The 22,391-nt window shown below is 42.6% G+C and overlaps 2 protein-coding genes across 5 annotated transcripts in view; one reads left to right on the top strand and one right to left on the bottom strand.

The window, feature by feature from the left end:
- LOC109891324 (replication termination factor 2-like) overlaps nucleotides 1-18,338 on the bottom strand; it is a 37,498-nt gene extending 19,160 nt beyond the window's left edge. Inside the window, exons 1-5 of one of the 2 annotated variants that reach the window (XM_020483776.2) lie at nucleotides 18,139-18,338; nucleotides 16,691-16,785; nucleotides 16,308-16,401; nucleotides 16,074-16,213; nucleotides 14,014-14,104 (exon numbers count right to left, since the gene is read on the bottom strand). In XM_020483776.2, coding sequence (XP_020339365.1) covers nucleotides 14,014-14,104; nucleotides 16,074-16,213; nucleotides 16,308-16,401; nucleotides 16,691-16,785; nucleotides 18,139-18,207 — 489 coding nt within the window. In that variant the 5' untranslated portion in view covers nucleotides 18,208-18,338. The remainder of the gene's footprint in view (nucleotides 1-14,013; nucleotides 14,105-16,073; nucleotides 16,214-16,307; nucleotides 16,402-16,690; nucleotides 16,786-18,138) is intronic. The other variant, XM_020483784.2, reaches the window with a different exon arrangement.
- On the top strand, nucleotides 829-11,455 carry LOC109891309 (beta-1,3-galactosyl-O-glycosyl-glycoprotein beta-1,6-N-acetylglucosaminyltransferase 7). 3 transcript variants are annotated; one of them, XM_020483755.2, is made up of 5 exons: nucleotides 831-1,613; nucleotides 3,045-4,046; nucleotides 5,406-5,501; nucleotides 9,831-10,057; nucleotides 10,282-11,455. In XM_020483755.2, the coding sequence occupies exons 2-5, from the start codon at nucleotides 3,080-3,082 to the stop codon at nucleotides 10,588-10,590; spliced, it is 1,599 nt and encodes a 532-aa protein (XP_020339344.1). In that variant the 5' UTR covers nucleotides 831-1,613; nucleotides 3,045-3,079; the 3' UTR covers nucleotides 10,591-11,455. The 3 variants fall into 3 exon arrangements, with proteins under 3 accessions (XP_031682892.1, XP_020339344.1, XP_020339334.1); XM_020483745.2 differs by lacking the exon at nucleotides 831-1,613 and adding an exon at nucleotides 2,316-2,460; XM_031827032.1 differs by having other exon boundaries at nucleotides 829-1,613; nucleotides 9,831-11,455.
- Nucleotides 18,339-22,391: the final 4,053 nt, after the last annotated feature.

Raw genomic sequence — 22,391 nt, 5'->3', positions numbered from 1 at the left:
TAAAATCCACGAGAATTTGAACAAAACACTTGAAGCTATTTTCTTGTAACAACTGCTTGTAAGGTCTCTTTTGTTCAATTAAAATATCCTTCACGTGTGATAGAGACACCACTGTCCTCAATGGTACTCCCGCCGGCTTTGGTCTTGTCATAGTAGCTAGCAACGTATGTTACGCTGTTACTCCTCTCAGTTCCAGACAGGGCAGGTCACAGGGAAGATTGAAAACAACAGCAGGGATCTAGACAGCCACAAACCCGGGACAATCCGCGGTCCCAGCCACAATGGCTAACCTCGTCGCGGGCTGCATTCAAGAAAACCTCGCTAGCTTGATATGCAGCCAGCTAGCAGCTAGGCTAGCTGCGATGCCAAATAGCTTCTCAGACCCATCCTTGGTCAGCAGGATCACTGGAAAGAGATAAGTAATCCCAGAAACTGATGCCAACTGCTTTCCAACACACTTTCCAAACAAAAACCGAGCTCTTCCTCATTTAACAGAAAGTGATAAGAGGGGAGGCCATTATATCCATAATTTGGCAGGCTAAAAGCAAAATTGTAGAATAATGGAGGGACAAATGACTATTCTACTCAAATCAACAGCTTCTGTTGTGTTCTTTCCCCCTTCTTTAATAAAAACAGACCTGTGCATTACTAGTGAATGTTTATTTTCATTAATGAGTGACAAACGCTCACGTGCACACTCATGTTCATATACACACACTCATAACGTCACACTTGGCCACACAAAGACAAAAGCCCACCAGCAGGGGGGACCTATTGTGTCCTGGTGTCAGCTCAATGTGACCTCTGGCCATGTGGCCCTGTTAACACAACAAGAACTAATCTCAGTCGCTGACCAGGCAGCAAACAAAACACTGGCTGAGGCTGTCGCTGCCTCCGGCGGCACTCTACTCTGCACAGCACTAAACCAGCCACAGCAGCAGAACCATCTGAGATCTCTCCCAGGAGAGAGGGAGCGAGAGAGGCAGAAGTCGAGGATAAGATCCATAATCCATGCTGCGACTGCTGCAAATCTGACATTGGAAGGAAGATTGGGGTTGCTTAGCTTTTGTGTTAAATCTAAAATTGGGAAAGGAGAATGAGAGAGAAATAGCGACACGGGGTGAGAGATGAAGAGAGAAAAAAAATTAAGCGAGGCAGTTGAAGATCATTTTAAAGGTGGTAGGAGACTGTCGGGAAAGGTTGCCAGTGCTTGTATATGGGTGTGTGTGTGCGCCAAATGAGAGAGAATCCGCCCTTACCAGGCAGGGCCGGCCCTCATCTCAGGTGGGATGCAGTTGGAGCGCCTCAGCCACAGACGTGAGAGCAAGAAATGACCCACGCAGGCACACACACACGCTCAAAACAGAGACGGATGTGGAGTACAACGACGTTGCGAGCCACCCGCCGCCCTGAGACAACCACAACAAAAGCAACGCACAGCAAACTGCAGCAGCATCAGCTCCACGAGCCCATCCCTTGACAACCCATGGCTCCAGCTCCCTGCGTGTGCCAGGCTGGACTCCCTGTTGATTCCGGCTCGCCATTTTTTGTTAAGGCGCTTAATGTTTAACCTATTCTTCAGCAAAAGGACCCTGGGTTCAACTGCAATTAAGGTAACTGGATAGCCTTATACTCTGTGTGTGTGTGTGTGTGTAACACTTGGAGGTAATGGTAGATTGTATTTGCCCTGAATCAAAATGTTGCTGAGGGTAGTATGCAATGATGTGTGTGGTATTAAACAATCCCACAATGAGCTTTCAATTACAAATGCCTAAGAGTGATGGAATATCTGGTTAATTACTCAATCCATTAACAGGTGATAAAATAAAAGCTGGCTCCATGAGAACTAGCAGTGTTTAATCCAACTAATAATGGCAACAGGTGGTTCAATTTGTTTTATTTTTATCTTGCACACTGGATGATACACTGCTATCCACACAGTTTTCTTAGTTTCTAAATAAACAACGCCAGTTGACGGTTTCATTTCTTGTGAAAAAGTCTCCCATTAACTACAAACAATAAATCAATGGCAGTTTGCCATAAGCAAACAAGACGGCTCTCTCAGAATCAGTAAGCCAAGAATGAGATAAATCCCTGGGGGTTCTATTCAACTTTACCTGTCTGTTGACATAATTACTGCATAGACCAATCTTGTTTTTTTTCTTCTTCTTGATGTCACAATGGCCTGTGTAGTTGATGTGGGAGACCCTTGGGATTTCATGACATATTCACATAACAAGCCCAATGTCCAAATCTCTTTAACAGGCTGCCACTGATTATCGGGTTCTAGCAAGTCTCCGGTGAATAAGTCTCTCTAGTGTGCTATCAGGCAACTGCAGAGGGTGTTATAAGAGCAACTGGATTCTTATTGATTCTCCACCAGTGGTAGTGCAGTGAATGAGCGAAGCAGTGTAGCTCACTTCTTACAAAATATAATCAATCTGTTAGCAGGAACAACAGGTAGACCTACTTTGATTTACAAGTGATTAAGAAAATGTATTATGTTAATTATGGCTGTGTGATCCTATTTAGATCCAGGGTATTGTGTATCTAGGAGCAAGAGCATTTCCATATTTCGAAATCTGTATACTGCAAAAATACAAACCTTGTTTGCATGGCTAGGTTCAAAATTCAAATCTTCATTTCTATTCTGATGTCTGAGTCTGTCTCTTGCATTGCTTAATGATTCATTTCTTCAATTTCCTGAGCCAGCTTCCTCAGTCCATCTAGCAGCATTATCTAAGTATTTCCTCTCTACTCACTTGTTTCATCTGTTGTGATCGGATTAATAAGCACTGCATAAAAAGCTACTCATCTTTGCTGTGTGCTGGGTTTTTAAACATCTCTAGAAAGAATCCCCGTATGAATTGCAATGAGGAAACAGATTATTCTTACGGTTGTAAAACATTGCTGATAATTGTGGTTATTTTTCAATAATCTTCCATAAAAAGTATGGAAGGGTATGAGTCTTTAAAATACTTTTAATGTCTCAAGTCTGGCTTTGTAATTTTACAGCACAGCCTAACCCTGGTCTTTTGCTGCAGGTGATTGTGTGGTGTCCGTCCAGTGCAGGACTATTATGCTCCAGCTGGAAGGCGCAAAGCGCAGTTTCCTGTTCTGCCTGGGAATATGCATGCTCATCTGCTCAGTCATCTACCTGAGGGCCATGGCTGGCACAGATCCCCAGGGTCAGAGTGGGCCCCTGGGCTGCAGGCCATTCTCTAAGTACTGCCAAGCTTTCCTCCCCAGCACCAAGGGCTCAACAGCATGGCAACGCCATGACTGCCAGGTGGAGAGCTATCTTCTGAGTATGGGAAATCGAGGTGGGGACCAGGACTGCTCTCGTCTGGTGAGGGAGCTTCACTTCATCACCAGCTCGCTGAGCCGGGAGGAGGAAGACTACCCTCTGGCCTTCATCCTCACTGTCCACAAGGAGCTGGAGCTGTTGGTGCGCCTGCTTCGGGCCATCTACATGCCGCAGAATGTCTACTGTATCCACGTGGACGCCAAGGCTCCGCAGGAGTACAGGGAAGCCGTGGAGAGCCTTGTGGGCTGCTTTCCCAATGTGTTCCTGGCCAGCCACAGCGAGATGGTGACCTATGCCGGCTTCTCACGGCTGCAGGCCGACATCAACTGCATGAGGGACCTGGCGGCATCGCCTGTACCCTGGAGGAAGGTGCTCAACTTGTGCGGCCAGGACTTCCCTGTAAAGAGCAACCTGGAGCTGGTGCGCTACATGCAGAGCAAGGAGTGGAGGGACAGGAACATGACCCCGGGCATCAAGCAGCCTGCGGCTATGAGGCACCGGACTCAGCTGCAGTACATGGAAGTCAGGGGCTCCCACGTGGCCCCCAAGCGCGGAGGCCCAAAGAAAGGTGCTCCGCCCCACAGGCTTCAGATGTACTTTGGTACAGCCTACTACGCACTAACCAGGACCTTTGTGGAGTTTGTACTGAGGAGTCACGTGTCCAGAGACCTGCTAGAGTGGTCCAAGGACGCATTCAGCCCAGATGAGCACTACTGGGTGACGCTCAATCACATTAAAGGTAAAGTACAAGTTTACAAACAGCACATAAAAAGCAACTTGTAATCTCTAACACAAGTGGTTCTGAGCTTATATCAATGTTAAATCCGTGAGGAAAACAGATAAGACATCTACAATCTTTCCATGAGTGCATAGCTATGCCACGCACAACCTTTCCAATTTGAAATGTATCCAAAAGCAAAAACCTAGGAGACAGAATGGCTATGCTTAGTCGATAAATCCTGGTGGCCTAGTAACAGTTCGTGAAAGGCTGATTTATAGTACATTTATTTGGGGTGTTCAAAGATTACTTCTAGCCTTGAAACTTAAAAGGAATGGGTTCAACATGCCCACATTGTTTGAAGTAAAGTAAACCAGCGTAGCTCAATGACATGTATTTTATGAAGCCCTTTTTACATCAGCAGTTGTCAAAGTGCTTTACAGATAACCAGCCCAAACCCCCAAAGAGAAAGAAATGCAGAAGCACAGTGGCTAGGAAAAATACGTCAAATATTCCACCCCTTTGTTATGGAAAGCCTAAATACATTCAGGAGTACAAATTTGCTTAACACAATATATTGCATGGACTTACTGTTTGCAATAATAGTATATAATAGGACTTTTGAATGACTACCTCGTCTCTGTACCCCACACATACAGATAGTTGAAAGGTCCCACATTTCAAAACACAGATTCAACAACCCCCCCGCAATCATTAAGGACTATGGGTTATTCATGATTAAAAAATAAACAGAACGGAGCTAAGCACAGGCAAAATCATACAGGAAAACCTGGTTCAGTCTGCTTTCCACCAGACACTAGGAGATGAATTCACCTTTCATCAGGACAATAAGCTAACACACAAGGTCAAATCTACACTGGCGTAACTTACCAGAGTGGCCGAGTAACATTTTACTTAAATCGACTTGAAAAATCGATGTCTGGACCTGAAAATGGCTTCGCAATGATCAACAACCAATTTGACGAGCTTGAATTTTGAAAAGAATAATGGGCAACGGTTGTACAGTCCAGATGTGGAAAGCTCTTAGAGACTTACCCAGAAAGACTCTCAGCTGTAATCGCTGCCAAAAGGTGCTTCTACAAAGTATTGACATACGTAAATGAGATATTTCTGTATTTCATTTGAAATAAATTAACAAAAAAATTCAAAATACATTTTCACTTTGTCATTCTGGGATATTGTGTGTATGTAGACGGGTGAGAGAAAAAAAGTAATCCATTTTGAATTCAGGGTGTAACAACAGAATGTGGAATAAGTCAAGGGGTATGAAAACTTTGAAGGCACTGCAAGTGACACATGAGAGGCTATAATGAAAAGTGAGAATGAAATATCTGTTTTGAATCGATTATCTGCTCCTAGAAGCGCCAGGAAGTCATGTAGGAGGCGGCTGGGGTGGCGAGATCCGGACAATCAAATGGAGGGACCAAGAGGGGACAGTACACAATGGATGCAAAGGTACAACAACTCCCTATCCCGGTCAAAGTCAGTTTCTACTCTTGACCTCACTTGTCTAGGGCATGTTTTGCTCCTTGATTCCAGATTAGTCTTCTGATTAGGAAGCAAACTGTTCACACAAATCAAAATCGTATGTCACATTTGCCGAATACAACAGGTGCTTACTGAAAAGCTCTTAACCAAACAATGGTTAAGAAAATATTTACTAAATAAAATAAAGTTGAATAAAGCAACAATAAAATAACAGAGGCTATATGCAGGGGGTACCGGTACCGAGTCAAGGTGCAGGGGTACAGGTTAGTCGAAGTAACGGAGGTAATATGTACACGAGAAGACAAGTACATTAGAGTGTTTCGTTTGAGAAACAGACACTTCACAAGTCCCCAACTGGCAGCTTCATTAAATAGTACCCGCAAAACACCAGTCTCAACGTCAACAGTGAAGAGGCGACTCAGCAATGCTGGCCGTCTAGGCAGAGTTACAAAGAAAAAGCCATATCTCAGACTGTCCAATAAAAAGAAAAAAGATACTGGACAGAGGAACTCTTAACACTCGAATGTACTTGTCATCTTGCTCAGTTGTGCACCAGGGCCTCCCACTCTTTCTATTCTGGTTATAGCCAGTCTTCACTGTTCTGTGAAGGGAGTAGTACACAATGTTGTACGAGATCTTCAGTTTCTTGGCAATTTCTCGCATGGAATAGCCTTCATTTCTAGACTGACGAGTTTCAGAAAGGTCTTTGTTTCTGGCCATTTTGAGTCTGTAATCGAACCCACAAAGGCCAACGCTCCAGTCTAAAGAATTCCAGAAAATGTCATGGCTTTAGAAGCTTCTAATAGGCTAATTGACATCATTTGAGACAAATGGAGGTGTACCTGTGGATGTATTTCAAGGCCTACCTTCAAACTCAGTGCCTCTTTGCTTGACATCATGGGAAAATCTAAAGAATTCAGCCAAGACCTCAGAAAAAAATTGTAGACCACAAGTCTGGTTCATCCTTGGGAGCAATTTCCAAACACCTGAAAGTACCACGTTCATCTGTACAAACAATAGTATGCAAGTATAAACACCATGGGACCACGCAGAAATCATACCGCTCAGGAAGGAGACGCGTTCTGTCTCCTAGAAATGAACGTCCTTTGGTGCAAAAAATGCAAATCAATCCCCGAACAACAGCAAAGGACCTTGTGAAGATGCTGGAGGAAACAGGTACAAAAGTATCTATAGCCACAGTAAAACGAGTCATATATCAACATAACCTAAAAGGCCACTAAGCAAGGAAGCAGCCACTGGTCCAAAACCGCCATAAAAAAAGCCAGACTACAGTTTGCAACTGCACATGGGGACAAAGATTATACTTTTTGGAGAAATGTCCCCTGTTCTGATGAAACAAAATAGAACTATTTGGCCATAATTACCATTTTTATGTTTGGAAGAAAAAAGGGGGAGGCTTGCAAGCCAAAGAACACCGTCCAAACCGTGAAGCACGGTGGTGGCAGCATCATGTTGTGGGGGTGCTTTGCTGCAGGAGGGACTGGTGCACTTCACAAAATAGATGGCATCACGAGGAGAGAAAATTATGTGGATATATTGAAGCAACATCTCAAGACATCAGTCAGGAAGTTAAAGCTTAGTCGCAAATGGGTCTACCAAATGAACAATGACCCCAAGCATACTTCCAAAGTTGTGGCAAAATGGCTTAAGGACAACAAAGTCAAGGTATTGACCTCAATCCAATAGAAAATTTGTGGGCAGAACTGAAAAAAACATGTGCGAGCAAGGAGGCCTACAAACCTGACTCAGTTACACCAGCTCTGTCAGGAGGAATGGGCCAAAATACACCCAACTTATTGTGGAAAGCTTGTGGAAGGCTACCAGAAACGTTTGACCCAAGCAAAACAAATTAAAAGGCAATGCTACCAAATATTAAATTGAGTGTATGTAAACTTCTGACCCAATGGGAATGTGATGAAATAAATTATTCTTCTCTCATTCTGACATTTCACATTCTTAAAATAAAGTGGTGATACTAACTGACCTAAGACAGATAATTTTTACTAGGATTAAATGTCAGGAATTGTGGAAAAACCTAATTCAAATGTATTTGGCTAAGGTGTATGTAAACTTGACTTTGGCTGTGTATGTATGTATGTACAGTGCCTTGCGAAAGTATTCGGACCCCTTGAACTTTGCAACCTTTTGCCACATTTCAGGCTTCAAACAAAGATATAAAACTGTATTTTTTTGTGAAGAAACAACAAGTGGGACACAATCATGAAGTGGAACGACATTTATTGGATATTTCAAACTTTTTTAACAAATCAAAAACGGAAAAATTGGGCGTGCAAAATTATTCAGCCCCCTTAAGTTAATACTTTGTAGCGCCACCTTTTGCTGCGATTACAGCTGTAAGTCGCTTGGGGTATGTCTATCAGTTTTGCACATCGAGAGACTGAAATTCTTTCCCATTCCTCCTTGCAAAACAGCTCGAGCTCAGTGAGGTTGGATGGAGAGCATTTGTGAACAGCAGTTTTCAGTTCTTTCCACAGATTCTCGATTGAATTCAGGTCTGGACTTTGACTTGGCCATTCTAACACCTGGATATGTTTATTTTTTAACCATTCAATTGTAGATTTTGCTTTATGTTTTGGATCATTGTCTTGTTGGAAGACAAATCTCCATCCCAGTCTCAGGTCTTTTGCAGAATCCATCAGGTTTTCTTCCAGAATGGTCCTGTATTTGGCTCCATCCATCTTCCCATCAATTTTAACCATCTTCCCTGTCCCTGCTGAAGAAAAGCAGGCCCAAACCATGATGCTGCCACCACCATGTTTGACAGTGGGGATGGTGTGTTCAGGGTGATGAGCTGTGTTGCTTTTACGCCAAACATAACGTTTTGCATTGTTGCCAAAAAGTTCAATTTTGGTTTCATCTGACCAGAGCACCTTCTTCCACATGTTTGGTGTGTCTCCCAGGTGGCTTGTGGCAAACATTAAACGACACTTTTTATGGATATCTTTAAGAAATGGCTTTCTTCTTGCCACTCTTCCATAAAGGCCAGATTTGTGCAATATACGACTGATTGTTGTCCTATGGACAGAGTCTCCCACCTCAGCTGTAGATCTCTGCAGTTCATCCAGAGTGATCATGGGCCTCTTGGCTGCATCTCTGATCAGTCTTCTCCTTGTATGAGCTGAAAGTTTAGAGGGACGGCCAGGTCTTGGTAGATTTGCAGTGGTCTGATACTCCTTCCATTTCAATATTATCGCTTGCACAGTGCTCCTTGGGATGTTTAAAGCTTGGGAAATCTTGTTGTATCCAAATCCGGCTTTAAACTTCTTCACAACAGTATCTCGGACCTGCCTGGTGTGTTCCTTGTTCTTCATGATGCTCTCTGCGCTTTTAACGGACCTTTGAGACTATCACAGTGCAGGTGCATTTATACGGAGACTTGATTACACACAGGTGGATTGTATTTATCATCATTAGTCATTTAGGTCAACATTGGATCATTCAGAGATCCTCACTGAACTTCTGGAGAGAGTTTGCTGCACTGAAAGTAAAGGGGCTGAATAATTTTGCACGCCCAATTTTTCAGTTTTTGATTTGTTAAAAAGTTTGAAATATCCAATAAATGTCGTTCCACTTCATGATTGTGTCCCACTTGTTGTTGATTCTTCACAAAAAAATACAGTTTTATATCTTTATGTTTGAAGCCTGAAATGTGGCAAAAGGTCGCAAAGTTCAAGGGGGCCGAATACTTTCGCAAGGCACTCTATATTATCCATGTCGTCGTTCAGCCACGACTCGGTGAAACAAGATATTACAGTTTAAAATGTCCCTTTAGCAGGACAGTCTCAAAAATGGAGCTCATCCAGTTTATTCTCCAGTGACTGCACGTTGGCCAATAGGACGAATGGGAGAGGCGGGTTACCCAGTCGCTGACTAATTCTCACAAGGCACCCAGATCTGCGGCCTCTGTATCTTCGTCTCCTCATGCGAATGACGGAGATTTGGACCTGGTCCGGGAGCAGCAGTAAATCCTTTGCGTCAGACGGATTACAGAAAAAAAGTATTTGTCCAGTTCGGTGTGGGTAATCACGGTTCTGATATCCAGAATCTCTTGTCGGTCATAAGAGAAGGTAGCAGAAACATTATGTACCAAAAAAAGTGCGGAAAAAAATCAAATAATATTGTGCAATTGGTTAGGAGCCCGTAAAACGGCAGCCATCCCTTCCGGTGCCATTGTTTGAGCACCAGCAGTTGATAGACTTTGATACTGAGCTGAATCTCATCTTTATGTCCTTTCTGCTGCACGTCTTTCCGCAGGCCGCTATGTTAGGGACATCTGCATCTATGGTCTGGAGGATTTGCAGTGGATCATCGACAGAAACAGCATGTTTGCCAACAAGTTTGAGAGCAAGGCCTTCCCAGAAGCGTTGGACTGCCTGGAGCAGTGGCACAGAGACAAGGTCCTGCAGCAAGCCATGGTTCCCATCCAGTCATGGTGGCAACTTGCCACGCAAGGCAATGCCACCTCTCTTTTCAATGCCACGGTAGGACTTTGACGAGGTTGTGGGGTTCTTCCTGACCAAAATGGATGTAGTTCTCCCAATAGTTGTTGGTTATTGTATCACTTCAGAGGGCTGTACTAAAGTGTGCTGCTAGAGCCTTGATGCATTTCTGTTGGTTCGTTTAGCTCAAATCTCGAGAAAGTCACTGCTTGGACACGTAATCAAAAGCTAAGCGACAATTATCTAACATTCTTCTCTATTCGTAGGAAACTGTTTGCGAGGGGAGCAGGGAAGACTTGTTATTGACATATCTCAGTTGTCCGGAAACACTTTGTGGTAAATTTAGGCTCTGTGTATCACTAAGAGGCACAGTGGCTGATGCAACCATAATCACTAAAGAATTCACAAGTCCCCCCCCATGTCAAACAAGGAACTTTACTGACCTGTGGTGCACTTTGACAACAGAACCACATGGGCCACTGTACCAAAGACATTTGTCAACCTTTACAGAAAAAAAGACAGCTCTGTGGACATGGTTGCTTAGATGTGTTGTAACAACTGGCCACTGTACCTAAGAAACTCGGCAAACCTTTACAAGGGAGAGCAATACAGAGCTCTCTGGACATGGCTGCTTAGATGTGGGAACTTGAATATTGCCAGTTCAACAACAAAAACTCACACACACTCGATTACATGTTAAGAATAATCCATTTAAAAGTAAACTATTATATTGTGTGATTGCCTATTGCAAATAAAGTGGCACTCATTTTATGACAGCTTTACATATGTTTGTCTGTGATTGTTATGTTGTAAATGTGAACATTAAGTTAATGCCTCCACTTCAGATAACTGACGTTTTTTCTTGTACTGTACCCAATGATTTATGAAAACTTGCTTGACGGGTCAATGTCCTCATTGTGGTTACAGTCTTTCTTAATATATTATGTACACACTATTAGAATAGTTATGAAATACACCTTGTTATATTTGGTAACATATGCTTGTTTTCCTTATACTCCAATCTCCAAAAATTTAAAACACTGACAAAAGCTGTGACGAAGGCCATGAGGCTGATATGTAAAGCGTAAAGCTTACCAAAGAGCAGTAAACAGGTGTGTTTGTTAAAAGGTATAAATGTTGCGTGTGCTAATCATGACCCGTTAACATTGTTTCCTATTTGTTTTGCAACTACTACAAAAATATGTTAATAATTATTTAAAGTTACATTTAAAGAAAATGTCCCACTGTTCTTTGATAATTTCAACTACTGCTAAATGATACCCTCTGAGCTTAGTACTGGCAAAGTACAACTGTATAATAAGCCAAATAGGCCTAAACATTTGCACTGACATTAAATATTGTTACATTGTGTATGTTGTCAATTTAAGAGAACAGGGTACAATAAATGTGAATAAATGTGAACTGCCACTTTGACATCAAACCATATTTCAATTGATTTCAAGAAATGTAACATATTAAGGGCTTGAAAGTGGAAATCATACAGCATGCACCTTTTTTTTCACCCAGAACATGTTTGTTCAAGGTAAAGGAAGTTTAGCTATTCACTGAAATTTCCAAATGCTTTGAACACATTAAACATTTGTTATAAATTCACTTGGTCTTAACTTAGCTTGATCTTCCCTTTGCTTCCTGACTTTGTGCAAATTGTATCAACAGCCCTTTTGCAAACAAATCGTACAATCACATGCAGTGCAAATGGACAAGGCACTTGAATCTGTTCCCCCTTGAGAATTAGCAAGGAAAATTCCCACAAGTGGACAACCACAACAATGCTGCTCTCACGCTCTGATGGAGTCGGAAAGGTGACCTGTTGTGCTGCTCGCTCTCCCGATTCCACAGTAGTCCTGAAAATTTGACCTTGGCTAACAGTGACTAGGGTCTGGTTTCAATAATGGACTCTTTTGGCATAGAGGAACTACACCCCTGCCTACGTCACTACTTTATCTGTTTGAATAAAAATAGTAGTTAGCAAGATGGAGATCAGAGACAGTGATGTTGCTCCTCTATGCTCCCCAAAAATAAGAGTATCATTGAAATCAGACTCTAGTCAATGTGTTGCCTAGGGTCTGGTTTTCGCAACAAATACCACAGCACCACATGGTTTCCAATCATCTGGCAGCTTCGTCATTTAGTCTGGCTCAGGTTACGGTCAGCTGGCAGGAGGCATCATGGGTTTGGAAATAACGACAGGCACAGGGCTGGGGGGGTTATCTGGTTTCCATGACACCGAGGACGGCTTTTACTGTCGTAAAGTTACAGCGCATTGATTTTTTGGAGGCGATCTGCTGTTTCTCAATAGGATTTCCTGTGTCCTACTTTACCCATCACATTCTTACCTTAAATAGAACATGTAATCAATACAAATGTTAGAACACAGTGCAGAAGGCATGGTGAATGGGGCACCATGGTACTTTTCTATAATTTCAAACCAGGGAAATTCGTATCTCCATATCAAGGCAAACAATTGACGCCATAAGAACAGAAATGGACCTGTGGCCAACTCCATGGAACTCAAAGTAACCAAACAAGTCAAAAACAGCAGACCGGAAGGTTAATCATTCACATGTGAGCACAAACAGCTAACTGGTTCACAGTTAACACCACCTCTATGTACCTGTCTGACAACTGTGCAGGGACACGCCGTCCTAAAGGTTGATTAATCTACAGTAGAAGACACAAACAGCACCACCCTCCATTTGAAAACTCTCACTACTGTCAAAATACAGATGACTGACTATAACAGCAGGTTTTGTGTAACAAAGGAAAATGTGTGGACAGGGTAGTAACTGATTCAATAATAAGAGGGTAGAGGTTTACATACAGAACATTCCAATATCTTATTTTAGTACACACTGAAGGCTTGGACTGAAACACCTGTGAAAAAGCTTTTTCCCCTGCTGCTGCTGCTAGTGGGGGGAAAAAAATGAAGATATTGGAGTCTATCTACTTTGTGAGAGCCTACCCTCTTATTGGTTTTACCAACCCAAAAAAGTTAACCATGGTGGTACCTTGCATGTCAGAGCAAAAACCAACCCAATAAGTAGTAGGAATTGTCTGTAGAGCGACCGGCCAAACTGAGCAATCGGGGGAGGACAACCATCTCTGCAGCACTCCACCAATCAGGCCTTTATGGTAAAGTGGTCAGACGGAAGCCACTCCTCAGTAAAAGGCACGTGACAACCTGCTTGAAGTTTGCCAAAAGACTCTCAGATCATGAGAAACAAGATTCTCTGGTCTGACAAAACCAAGATTGAACTCTTTGGCCCGAATGCCAAGAGTCACTTCTGGAGGAAACCTGGCATCATCCCTACAGAGTAGCATGGTGGTGGCAGCATCATGCTGTGGGAATGTTCTTCAGAGGCAGGGGCTGGGAGACGAGTCATGATCGAGGGAAAGATGAACGGAGCAAAGTACAGAGAAACCCTTGATGAAAACCTGCTGCAGAGTGCTCAGGATCGCAAACTGGGTGCGATTGTTCACCTTCCAACAGGACAATGACCCTAAGCACACAGCAAAGCCAACACAGGAGAGGCTTCAGGACAAGTCTCAATGTCATTGAGTGGCCCAGCCAGAGCCCGGATTTGAACCTGATTAAACATCTCTGGAGACCTGGAAATAACTGTGCAGTGACGCTCTCCATTAAACCTGACAGAGCTTGAGAGGATCTGCCAAGAAGAATGGCAGAAACTCCCCAAATATAGGTGTGCCAAGCTTGTAGCATCATACCCAAGAAGACGAGGCTGTAATTGCTGTAAAAAGTTAGTTCAACAAAGTACCGAGTAAAGGGTCTGAATACTTATGTAAATGTGATAGTATTTTTTATTTGCAAAACATTTTTAAAAACCTGTTTTTGCTTTGTCATTATGGTGTAAATTGAAGGGAAAAAACTATTGAATCAATTTTAGAATAAGGCTGAAACAAAACAAAATGTGGAAAAAGTCAAGGGGTCTGAATACTTTCCGAATGCACTGTTCTACCTTGTGTCCTACCTTGTGGCAGATCTCAGTCTTGACTTCTTTCAGGGCCCGGTCTGAAAACACACAGCCACAGGTCTGCAGGAAACAGAACCTGAGAGAAACAAGATCGCATAAGGTTTAGGGTTAAGGTTGTGATGCAACACGTCTATTGTAAGGGAAAATATAGTGCTACCATCAGTACATGAAAAAAAACTCTGCCATGGGAATTATCACCCTATTACCAAAACTTTTGTATTTAGCAATGGTGATATTTTAGCAAATTGCAATTAGACAGGGGATCATTATCAAGCCAAGCTGCCACTGTGGTTCATAGGCAGCCCAATTCCGATATTTTGCCAAATTTTGGGCAAAAGAGCTGATCTGATTGGTCAAGAGACCAATTAATGAAAAAAAGTTCAGAATTGCCTGTGTAAATGCAGCCATAGTGGTATTGTAGTCAACTGGGATCTGGTGCCAGAAACTCCCCACTCCTTCAAATTAGTGGATTTGGCCATTTCATCCACACCCATTGCTGACAGCTGTATAAAACTGAGCACACAGCCATGCAATCTCCATAGACAAATATTGACAGTTGATGCCTAAGCTCACTACGCACAATGCCAAGCTTTGGCTGGAGTGGTGTAAAGTTTGCCACCATTGGACTCTGGGGCAGTGGAAATGCGTTCTCTGGAGAGATGAATCACGCTTCACCATCTGGCAGTCCGACCAACTAATCTGGGTTTGGTGGATGCCAGGAGAACGCTACCTGCCCCAATGCATAGTGCCAACTGTAAAATTTGGTGGAAGAAGAATAATGGTCTGGGGCTGTTTTTCATGGTTTGGGTTAGGCCCCTTGGTTCCAGTGAAGGGAAATCTTTACGCTTCAGAATACAATGCCATTCTCAACAATTCTGTGCTTCCTACTTTGTGGCAACAGTTTGGAAGAGGCCCTTTCCTGTTTCAACATGGCAATGCCCCCATGCACATAGAGAGGTCCATACAGAAATGTTCTTCAAGATCGGTGTGGAAAAACTTGACTGGCCTGCACAGAGTCCTGACCTCAACCCCATCAAACACCTTTGGGATGAATTGGGACGCCGACTGCGAGCCAGGCCTAATCACCCAACATCAGTGTCTGACCTCACTAATGGTCTTGTGGCTGAATGGAAGTAAGTCCCCACAGAAATTCTCAGAAGAGTGGAGGCTGTTATAGCAGCAAAGGTGGGATTAACTCCATTTGAATGCCCATGATTTTTTTTTTAAATATGTTCAACGAGCAGGTGTCCACATGCATTACATGGCATAAAATGTAACTACCCCTACTACTTCAGTATCCCTGCACTCTGTAAACATGGTATTGGCACAGACCCTGTATATAGCTTAATTACTTACTTGTGCGTTTTTGTTCTACTTTACTTTATAGTACTATGGATATTGATTACTGCATTGTTGGAAAAGAGATTTCAAGAAAAGCATTTCACTGTACTTGTGCACAATACTTGAAACTAGTTAATAGACCAATAAGAAAGTTCCAAACCTCTGCCAATAACTCGTTTTCATTTTCCCTCCTCCCCACCTAGACCACTCCCAGACAGTCCTGGTAAAATTCTTGCTTGAGAAATTGCTATATTTTCTAAGAAGCTTTTTGTTTATTTTTGACAATTTTAATTGAAAACAATTACAGTAAGGTTCTAAAATTATTACCCAGAAATGATTTAAATAGAGATACATGTCTTTTTTTAAGGCTGCATTAGACCTAAAAAAAAAATCATCACTCAGAATCTCATCTCTATAGTTTAGCACTGAGGCCTACTGCACATACCCTGGTCCCAGATCGGTTTGTGACGGAGTTAAAAAACTTATAGCGCAGACAGCCTGGCACTCAGGCTCTAGGATAATGGACATGATTCAGTGCCAGAACTCAGCAAAATGCAGACATCGTGAGATTACACTTCCGGGTCAAAATGCCCCACTCTACGCTTGTCATTGAAAGACATTGATAAGATGGAGACATTGATGAGATGCTTGTATATAGAGTCATATTCATTAGTGCACACCATAGCAACACACACACACCATACCTATGTTTGCCATTCATCTCCAGGCCCACCACAGGACAGATGAACATGGCACAGTGCATGTCCTCATAGCGGTCCCCTTTGGTATTCCTTCTCTCGCCCTCCCAGGCTGGGTTGTCAGTCAGGTTCAGCTCCTTTATATCCTGTGGAATGACACACACACAAACACACACTTGATTCACTTTAGATAATGAAATGATATGTGGCCTCAGCTGAAATCATGGAAAATTACCATACCTTAATGCCACGAAGGTGTGATGCAACCTCGCTGTTGGGTCTATCTGCAGATTTATCCAGAAGGTACTCAATCACAGCATCTTTGTTATAGAGTCTGTAAGCAAGAATAGTATTTTGATTATGAAATCCATGTGTGATTAGAAGTATCTAAAAGTAGCCTATACCTAAGCTAATAATATTCAGCGCCATTTAATTCTTAACTGCACCCAATCAACAAGTAGCACTTACTTCTTGATTTTCATATTACTAAAAGGCTGATTATATCCAATTATCTAATAGGGACACCTAGGAGACTGATAATGCCAACACAAAATATTGTAGATTGCTAGAAACAAAATGGTGTCATACTATATGACTAGTTCACAACAAACTGATTTTCTCACCTTCCCAGATCACAAGCAACAATAGGGCGCCGGAGTTTCTCTGTACTGAGAGCACAGTACTTCCACCGGGCAGCAAGCTCTGCATTTTTGTCAACCTGTAGTGCAGAAAGATTTACACATTCAATTTAGCTGCTGCCCACTGCACTGTTCAGTTGCATTTGGTTATATCTGAAATACTTTGCTTGCAAGAATAGTGATAGAGAGGTTACAGCCATGGTGCAACTCTGACTACCACCTGTGCCATAAAGCCCCTTGTTAGCTAGCCCAATAATGGACTAAAGGAGCCTAATGTTAGTCCAAGAACCTTACATGTTCTGTTTATGGTTCTAGAAACATAAATCACGTTTCTAACACACATCACAACAGACACTAGCAAAGACTTACAGGCAGGCATACACCATAATAATGCTTGACAGAGTGAGGGCTTCGGCATTTTTTGTGGGACTGAAAAAAAATACTCAAATGTAAAAACAAAAAATATATTAACCGGTCCCCATGGGTGGGTATAATTTGTGGAACGTTCCAACATGAATCTGTTCCAAAGACGTCGTAAACAAGGATGCCAACAAACAACGCACACAAAGTAGCATGATCAATTCACCTAGCTAACTTGCTGCCGAACAGGCATCAACTCACCACGTAGTTTATTCTTAATGTTTGTCCATAGGCTAACCAGGACAGGCATTTTTCGGAATAAACGTGGTGAGTGAAAAACTCCACAAAATGTCCCACTCCCTCCCTACCTGGTATCTTATTCTGCCGCTATACAACTTTGTATGCGTTGTTTGTTGGCAACCTTGTTAGTTACGAAGTTTTTGGAACAGATTCATGTTGGAACGTAACACAAATTATACACACCCGGTCCCCATGCTTTTAAGATGCTAATTAACACAGGTCCACGCCGTGTGTTGCGTAAAAAAAGCGTTGTAACATGGAAATATGGCCGTGTGGGAACCCTAACCCTATATAAAAAGGTGTATGGTAATTTAACATTTTGTTTCTTAAACTATTTATCTGATATGAAAAGGTAGCTACGTTGCTTATGTTTCCAAAAACGTACCGCAAGTGATGTGTGTTAACGTTTAGAGCCAGCGTCGGTCCTCTTACAAAACATCTTCCGTCAGACTATACCATCGTAAATAGGCGCTAAATCAGTTAGAACTAACGTTAGCTGACTGTGTGAACATGGCGTGTTAACCAGTTAATACAAGAAAGCTAGCTACATAAATGTATACATTTAATTGATCTAACATTAGTTCAGTTTGAGCGGACACATCTTCCCTGATTTAAAATAAATAAATAAAAAACGTTAGCTAGCGAAGCCAGTTAGCGAATTTAAAAAAAATGCTAACATGTTTGAAAGAAGGTTAGCTAAAGTGCAGGCTAGCTCGTTTATTTTACGCCTGCTACGATAGGTTAAAGCTAGCTAAAGTTATACCACTACATACCTTCTCAACTTTCTTTGGGCCTTTTACCAACTCATGCCTTTTAGGAATAGTTCCACCATCACATCCCATTTTAACAAATAGCACAAAAGTAATTTCTTGGACTGGTCTGAAGGAGAAAAACCGAATAGGCTGGTTGTAAACAAACGCGTAATATTTTCTTCTTCGTTTGTATTTCCGGCAGACTAGACGCTGTGTTGCATATTGCTGCCTTTCGCAGGTCGGAGTGCGGATTGCACACTTTGGTCACAAGGAAAATGTGAAGGTACATTTATTTTATTTTACATTGCACAACCATCTATCGTATACATTATCCCCAATACCCACCACCCCATCCCACTACTTTGGCCCAAAATGACCCAACACCACAGGGCATGGGAGGATGGAACCCCATCTCTCAAAACTTTCTGTAGACCTTCTGCACTAAAATCTCTCACACCCAAATATTTATTTCTACTGCTGCAACTGCCACACCTATTTTCTGTGATTTCCACTCCATCAGTGCAGTTGATCACCATGACTTTAAACCGGTGGAGGCTCATCAGAGGAGGAAGGGTAAGACCATCCTCAGTGAATTTCAAAAATAGAAATAGTCAAACATTTAAGTGTGATCCTTTTTTAGAAAAAACGGAACTAAATATAATCACGTCACCAAATAATTGATTAAAACACACTATTTTGCAAAGAATGTCTATAGTAGCCTCAACAGCACTCTGTGGGATAGCCCCATGGTGTAGCCGGAGGACAGCTAGCTTCCGTCCTCTTCTAGGTACATTGACTTCAATACAAAACCTAGGAGGCTCATGGTTCTCACACCCTTACAAATACAGTGGCTTGCGAAAGTATTCACCCCCTTGGCATTTTTCCTATTTTGTTGCCTTACAACCTGGAATTAAAATGGATTTGGGGGGTTGTATAATTTGATTTACACAACACTTTCAAGATGCTAAATATTTTTTCTTGTGAAACAAACAATTTGAACATTTGAACATTTGAGCGTGCATAACTATTCACTCCCCCAAAATCAATACTTTGTAGAGCAAGCTTTTGTAGCAATTACAGTTGCAAGTCTCTTGGGGTAAGTCTCTATAAGCTTGGCACATCTAGCCACTGGGATTGTTGCCAATTCTTCAAGGCAAAACTGCTCCAACTCCTTCACGTTGGATGGGTTCCGCTGGTGTACAGCAATCTTTAAGTCATAGCACAGATTCTCAATTGGATTGAGGTCTGGGCTTTGACTAGGTCATTCCAAGACATTTAAATGTTTCCCCTTAAACCACTCAAGTGTTGTTTTAGCAGTATGCTTAGGGTCATTGTCCTGCTGGAAGGTGAACCTCCGTCCCAGTCTCAAATCTCTTGAAGACTGAAACAGGTTTCCCTCAAGAATTTTTCTGTATTCAGCCCCATCCATCATTCCTTCAAATCTGACCAGTTTCCCAGTCCCTACCGATGAAAAACATCCCACAGCAGGATGCTGCCACCACCATGCTTCACTGTGAGTGTTCTCGGGGTGATGAGAGGTGTTGGGTTTGCGCCAGACATATCGTTTTCCTTGATGGCCAAAAAGCTAAATTTTAGTCTCATCTGACCAGAGTACCTTCTCCCATATGTGTGGGGAGTCTCCCACATGCCTGTTGACGAACACCAAACGCGTTATTTTTAAAAATTTTGGAGTCTCTTTTTTGCCAGGAATCTTATAGCTTGGATGGAAGGCTGGGGGAGGGAACAAATGGAAGGGGTACAGAAGTTATATAGCCCACTGACTAAGAAATGTAAATAGACAGCAAAACAGAGGCTCTCTCTCTCTCAGATTGCTGAGGGGCAACATAGTCAATGTACTTGCTAGGCTATGTCTTATTTAGTGAAGACCTTAGGTAAGGGTTAATCACGATTCATCTCTGTCTTTATAGTTCCTGAAACATATCAATGACCTGATGCATGGCCTCCAAGCAGTGCTTGGCCAACCACTCAGTTACCAGTGACATATTCTGCCACATTCCAGGAAAAGGAGACAGCAGGACCACCCCTCCTTAAATCCATAGTCATTAACCATATTTTCCATCCACAGTTTAAGCAAGTCATACTTTATTAAAAAGAGTGAAGACGCCTTTATGCGCAAATATTGATATAATAACCATCATATTGAAGTCACACGATGATATGGTGGGTGGTCCTCCCACTACGACTAGGGAAAGCATGCAGTTTATTAGACTATTGATTAAATAAAATATGTTGAACTTCACAGGGTGGTGAAAGTGCTAGATGCTCCTTTCCAAAAACAGAGTGTCTTATTCTGGTGACACGATGATCGACAATTGAATGCTGTTTGACAAATACAAATATTCTCACTCTTTCCATAATAATCTAATCATGTAGACCAGTGGTCACCAACCTATCTTCTGGTTGATCTCCAATCCATTCCTAGTTGAGCGACAACATTTCTGTAACAATTTTCTTTTACATTTTACCTTTATTTTACTAGGCAAGTCAGTTAAGAACAAATTCTTATTTTCAATGACGGCCTAGGAACAGTGGGTTAACTGCCTGTTCAGATTTTTGTACCTTGTCAGCTCGGGGATTTGAACTTGCAACCTTTCGGTTACTAGTCCAATGCTCTATCCACTAGGCTACCCTGCCGCCCCAACGATAAAGCCTTGCATTCCTATTTTTTTGTTCGGTTCACGCTGTTGACGGTAGCTGCACTTGATTCAGCAGCCCAGGGCCGGGAAGGCAAAGTGTATCCATTTTGAAGCATTTCATGTGTCTGTACTTCAGGTAGAACTTCAGCTACCCCGCAGGCCCAGAGAGCAAATCAAGTGCACCTAAAGGTCTATCGCTTGCCAATCAGATAGCTCAGATCTCGGTGTCTGCTGTTTCCTCGCGCCATAGACAGTAAAACAAAAAAGAAGCCTCGAACGCACAAGTTAATGTGAGATTTAAAAACTTTTAAAACCATAACTAGAGAGACTAAACCAAATAGAGCAAAGAGCTATTGTTTTTGAGTATGCTAATGTAGGTTGTTATTCAGCACTGTTCAGCATGAGCGTTTCGACAACCTTGCGTTGTTATTAATTGCAGCTTGTGTCATTTTTAATATCGAGAAATATTTCACTTTCTCTGGCCCCATGTTCACTAGCACGCGTGGTGAAACACCGCTTCCCATTCATTTTCAATGGAAGGAAAGCGGTGAGAAGCAGAGAGGACGGGGGATCTTTGGGCTGCGCGAAGGTGGCGTGGGACGCGGGATGTTCACTAGCAATCGGTAATTGCCGCATGCCACTTAGGCCGCCCATTGTGACTCGCTTGTGGGCGTGCTGGCAGCATATAGCAGCACGTTCGATTGTGCATCAAGAAATGAGCATAGCAAGTTTGTATTTTTATTTTATTTCATCTTTATTTAACTAGGCAAGTCAGTTAAGAACAAATTCTTATTTACAATGACGGCCTACCAAAAGGCCTCCTGCAGGGACAGGGATAAAAAAATATAAATATAAGACAAAACACACATCACAACAAGAGAGTCAACACTACATAAAGAGAGACCCAAGGCAGCAACACATGACAACACAGCATGGGACAGTAGCAACACAACAGGATAGCAACACAACATGGTAGAAATATTATTGGGTTCAGACAACAGCACAAAGGGCAAGAAGGTAGAGACAACAATACATCACGCAAAGCAGCCACAACTGTCAGTAAGAGTGTCAATGATTGAGTCTTTGAATGAAGAGATTGAGATAAAACTGTCCAGTTTCAGTGTTTGCTACAGCTCATTCCAGTGGCTAGATGCAGCGAACTGAAAAGAGGAGTGACCCAGGGGTGTGTGTGCTTTGGGGACCTTTAACAGAATGTGACTGGCAAAACGGATGTTGCATGTGGAGGATGAGGGCTGCAGTTGATATCTCAGATAGGGGTGAGTGAGACCGATGCAGGCTGGGACCTCGGCTCTGAATCCAGGCTGACACACAAAGCTATCAGGGGTGTTCACACACACGTTCCCCAGCTCCCTGCGACACTGCTCCTCAAAGCTGCACTCATCAACATCCACACAGCTATGGCCATAACGTATCCAATTGGACAGGAACATGAGAAGGATCCAGGGGTGTTCCTGCAGTCAGCCCCAGACCCACACGCCTGCAGCCCTGTCACTTCAGCTAGAGCACACTCATCAATATCTTGGCATCCTCCTGTACCCATCAGGTAACCACGGAGACATTTGCACAGGTAGGAGCCAGGTGTGTTTGTGCAGTTGT

Source organism: Oncorhynchus kisutch, linkage group LG1 (genome assembly GCF_002021735.2).
Source record: "Oncorhynchus kisutch isolate 150728-3 linkage group LG1, Okis_V2, whole genome shotgun sequence".
In the NCBI taxonomy this organism is placed as follows: domain Eukaryota; kingdom Metazoa; phylum Chordata; class Actinopteri; order Salmoniformes; family Salmonidae; genus Oncorhynchus; species Oncorhynchus kisutch.
Note: the sequence above shows the minus strand (reverse complement) of the source record. Positions and strands in the feature narration are given on the sequence as shown.